Here is a 5000-nt window from a genome sequence, read left to right as displayed (position 1 = left end):
CAAATTCCTCTTTTGATAGCACTGGTACGAAAGTAACATGACATCCGCATCATATATAATATGATGCGGATTATGTCAAATCATGTCATGTAAAATGAAATAAACATACAAGAACAAATAAACCACGTGTATATTCTCAACAAGAAAACCTGCTTACAAAATGACATGTTTCTTATTTTTCATTTCTAATATTTAAAAAAACCGATTAAAATAAAACATCTATGAATTATAAATCATTCCTGTTTTATCAAAACATGTCTTGTTCTTGTCATGTCTACGTTAGAGGTCCTGGGGAACCAAAAGGGTCTCAGTCAAAAACGTGGTAAACCAAGTCGTACATATTTTTTCATTTAAACACTAAAATATCGATCAAATTTGGATACATCTGTTGACGTAGTTTTATTTTGTTCATGTTTCATACATTTTTGGTCAAAGAAAAACCCAGTTTTTATGGAAAAACCAATTGTGGCCTACGTTAGAGATCCTAGGGACCCAAAAGGGTATCAGTCAAAAAAGTGTTAAAACCAAGTCGTACATATTTTTTTTATTTAAACGCTAAAATATAGATCAAATTTGGATATATCTGTTGACATAGTTTTATATTGTTCAGGTTTCATTCATTTTTGGTCGAAGAAAACCCAGTTTTTATGGTAAAACCAATTGTGGTCAACGTTAAAGGTCCTAGGGACCCAATAGGGTCTCAGTCAAAAAAGTGTTAGAACCAAGTCAAACCTAGGACCTTTAACGTTGACCACAATGGGTTTTGCCATAAAAACTGGGTTTTCTTTGACCAAAAAGGTACGAAACATCAACAAAATATATCCAAATTTGATTTATATTTTAGCGTTTAAATAAAAAATTTTGTATGACTTGCTTTTAAATCTTTTTGACTGAGACCCTTTTGGGTCCCTAGGATCTTTAACATTGACCACAGTTGGTTTTACCATAAAAACTGGGTTTTCTTTGACCAAAAATTTACGAAACCTGAACAAGATAAAACTATGTCAACAGATATATCCAAATTTGATCTATATTTTAGCGTTAAAACAAAACAAAAAATGTACGACTTGGTTCTAACATTTTTTTGACTGAGACCCTTTTGGGTCCCTAGGACCTTTAACGTAGACCACAATTGGTTTTGCCATAAAAACTGGGTTTTTTTTGTTTGTTTTTACCAAAAAGGTATTAAATATTAACAAAATAAAACGATGTCAACAGATATATCCAAATTGTATTTATATTTTAGCGTTTGAACTAAAATATATGTACGACTTGGTTTTAACACTTTTTTGACTGGGACCCTTTTAGGTCCCTAGGACCTTTAACGTTAACCACAATTGGTTTTGCCATAAAAACTGTTTTTTTTTTTTTTTTACCAAAAATTTACGAACACTGAACAAAATATAACTAAGTCAACAGATATATCCAAATTTGATCTATATTTTAGCGTTTAAATAAAAAAATATGTACGACTTGGTTTTACCACGTTTTTGACTGAGACCCTTTTGGATTCCGAGGACCTTTAACATTGACCACAGTTGGTTTTGCCATAAAAACTGGGTTTTCTTCGACCAAAAATGTACGAAACCTGAACAAAATAAAACTGTGTCAACAGATATATCCAAATTTGATCTATATTTTAGCGTTAAAACAAAAAAAAAATATGTACGACTTGGTTCTAACATTTTTTTGACTGAAACCCTTTTGGGTCCCTAGGACCTTTAACGTAGACCACAATTGGTTTTGCCATAAAAACAGTTTTTTGTTTTTTTTTACCAAAAAGGTATTAAATATTAACAAAATAAAACGATGTCAACAGATATATCCAAATTGTATTTATATTTTAGCGTTTAAACTAAAATATATGTACGACTTGGTTTTAACACTTTTTTGACTGGGACCCTTTTAGGTCCCTAGGACCTTTAACGTTAACCACAATTGGTTTTGCCATAAAAAACTTTTTTTTTTTTTTTTTACCAAAAATTTACGAAAACTGAACAAAATATAACTAAGTCAACAGATATATCCAAATTTGATCTACATTTTAGCGTTTGAATAAAAAAATATGTACGACTTGGTTTTACCACGTTTTTGACTGAGACCCTTTTGGATTCCGAGGACCTTTAACATTGACCACAGTTGGTTTTGCCATAAAAACTGGGTTTTCTTCGACCAAAAATGTACGAAACCTGAACAAAATAAAACTGTGTCAACAGATATATCCAAATTTGATCTTTATTTTAGTGTTTAAATAAAAAAAGATGTATGACTTGGTTTTAACTTTTTTTTTGACTGAGACCCTTTTGGGTCCCTAGAACCTTTAATGTAGACAATTGGTTTTTATCATAAAAACCGGGATTTCTTTGAACAAAAATGTATGAAACCTGAACCAAATAAAATGATGTCAACAGATATATCCAAATTTGATCTATATTTTATCGTTAAAATTAAAAAATATATATGTACCACTTGGTTTTAACATTTTTTTGACTGAGACCCCTTTGGGTTCCGAGGACCTTTAACATTGACCACAGTTGGTTTTGCCATAAAAACTGGGTTTTCTTCGACCTAAAAGGTACGAAACCTGAACAAAATAAAACTGTGTCAACAGATATATCCAAATTTGATCTTTATTTTAGTGTTTAAATAAAACAATATGTATGACTTGGTTTTAACTTTTTTTTTGACTGAGACCCTTTTGGGTCCCTTGAACCTTTGAAGTAGCCCACATTTGGTTTTGCCATAAAAACTGGGTTTTCTTTGACCAAAAATTTACGAAACCTGAACAAAATAAAACTAAGTCAACAGATATATCCAAATTTGATCTATATTTTAGCGTTAAAATAAAATTAAAATATGTACGACTTGGTTCTAACACTTTTTTGACTGAGACCCTTTTGGGTCCTTAGGACCTTTAACGTAGACCACAATTGGGTTTGCTATAAAAACTGGGTATTCTTTGACCAAAAAGGGACAAAATATCAAAATTAAACTATGTCAACAGATATATCCAAATTTGATCTATATTTTAGCATTTAAATAACAAAATATGTATGACTTGGTTCTAACACTTTTTTAACTAAGACCCTTTTGGGTCCCTAGGACCTTTAACGTTGACCATAATTGGTTTTGCCATAAAAACTGGGTTTTCTTTGACCAAAAAGGAATGAAACATGAACAAATAAAACTATGTCAACAGATATATCCAAATTTGATGTATATTTTATCGCTAAATAAAAAAAGATATGTACGACTTGGTTTCAACACTTTTTTGACTGAGACCCTTTTGGGTCCCTAGGAACTTTAACGTAGACCACAATTGGTTTTACCATAAAAACTAGATTTTCTTTGACCAAAAAGGTATGAAACATGAACAAATTAAAACTACGTCAACAGATAGATCCAAATATGATCTATGTTTTATTGTTAAAATTTAAAAAAATATGTACGATTTGGTTTTAACATTTTTTTGACTGAGACCTTTTTGGGTCCCTAGGACCTTTAATGTAGACCACAGTTGGTTTTGCCATAAAAACTGGGTTTTCTTTGACCAAAAAGGTACAAAACCTGAACAAAATAAAACTATGTCAACAGATATATCCAAATTTTATCTATATTTTAGCGTTTGGATAAAAAAATGTGTAAGACTTGGTTTTAACACTTTTTTGACTGAGACCCTTTTGGGTCCCTAGAACCCTTAACGTAGACCACAGTTGGTTTTGCCATAAAAACTGGGTTTTCTTTGACCAAAAAGGTACAAAACCTGAACAAAATAAATCTATGTCAACAGATATATACAAATTTGATCTATATTTTAGCGTTTGAATAAAAAAATATGTACGACTTGGTTTTACCACAATTTTGACTGAGACCCTTTTGGGTCCCTAGGACCTTTAATGTAGACAATTGGTTTTTACCATAAAAACTGGGATTTCTTTGACTAAAAATGTATGAAACCTGAACCAAATAAAACTATGTCAACAGATATATCCAAATTTGATCTATATTTTATCGTTAAAATTAAAAAATATATGTACGACTTGGTTTTAACACTTTTTTGCCTGAGACCCTTTTGGGTCCCTGGGACCTTTAACGTAGACCACAGTTGGTTTTGCCATAAAAACTGGGTTTTCATTGACCAAAAAGGTATGAAACATGAACAAAATAAATCTATGTCAACAGATATATCCAAATTTGATCTATATTTTAGCGTTTGAATAAAAAAATATGTACGACTTGGTTTTAACACTTTTTTGACTGAGACTCTTTTGGGTCCCTAGAACCCTTAACGTAGACCACAGTTGGTTTTGCCATAAAAATTGGGATTTCTTTGACCAAAAAGGTACGAAACCTGAACAAATTAAAACTATGTCAACAGATGTATCCAAATTTGATCTATATTTTATCGTTAAAAAATCAATAAAAATGTATGACTTGGTTTTAACTCTTTTTTGACTGAGACCCTTTTGGGTCCCTAGGACCTTTAACGTAGACCACAATTGGTTGTACCATAAAAACTGGGTTTTCTTTGACCAAAAATGTATGAAACATGAACAAAATAAGACATTACCTCCTTAGGGCGAGTCTGAGAGGCGCACGGGAATGACGTCACATGACCTGTGCCTTCTTAAAGTGACAGTACGCTTTTTGCTCAATACAATTTGGGATTTGGTGACATTTCAAGCGAACAAATAAAAATCTGACTTCAACCTGGTCACACTTGTCACTGTTGGTCTGGGGCACACGCTAAGTGGCTATCAGCACAAAGCTTAAGCCTGTGCGATACGTTCATGTCGTTACCAGCTAAAAGATGATATCATGCTGAGTATCAATATTGATTGGACGTCCGCTCCTCTCGGCGCAGGACGCGGCCGTGGAGGAGCTGCACGAGCGCTGCTTCCTGTCAGCGCAGGCCTTGTCCAGCCTTAAAGTGACGGAGCACTTCCAGGTGGTGAAGCTGCTGGGAGAAGGCTCATACGGGAAGGTGATGCTGGCCGTGC

The 5000-nt window shown here is 32.9% G+C and overlaps 1 protein-coding gene across 2 annotated transcripts in view; it reads left to right on the top strand.

The window, feature by feature from the left end:
- sbk3 (SH3 domain binding kinase family, member 3) overlaps window positions 1–5000 on the top strand; it is a 15435-nt gene that overhangs the window by 3053 nt on the left and 7382 nt on the right. The window contains exon 2 of one of the 2 annotated variants that reach the window (XM_061946005.2): window positions 4865–5000. This exon is cut by the window's right edge and continues 12 nt beyond it. The exons of the other annotated variant lie outside the window; for it this stretch is intronic. Coding sequence (XP_061801989.2) covers window positions 4865–5000 — 136 coding nt within the window. The remainder of the gene's footprint in view (window positions 1–4864) is intronic. 2 annotated transcript variants of the gene reach the window in all.

Source organism: Nerophis lumbriciformis, linkage group LG04 (assembly GCF_033978685.3).
Source record: "Nerophis lumbriciformis linkage group LG04, RoL_Nlum_v2.1, whole genome shotgun sequence".
NCBI classification, from domain to species: domain Eukaryota; kingdom Metazoa; phylum Chordata; class Actinopteri; order Syngnathiformes; family Syngnathidae; genus Nerophis; species Nerophis lumbriciformis.
This window is presented reverse-complemented; position numbering and strand designations above follow the sequence as displayed.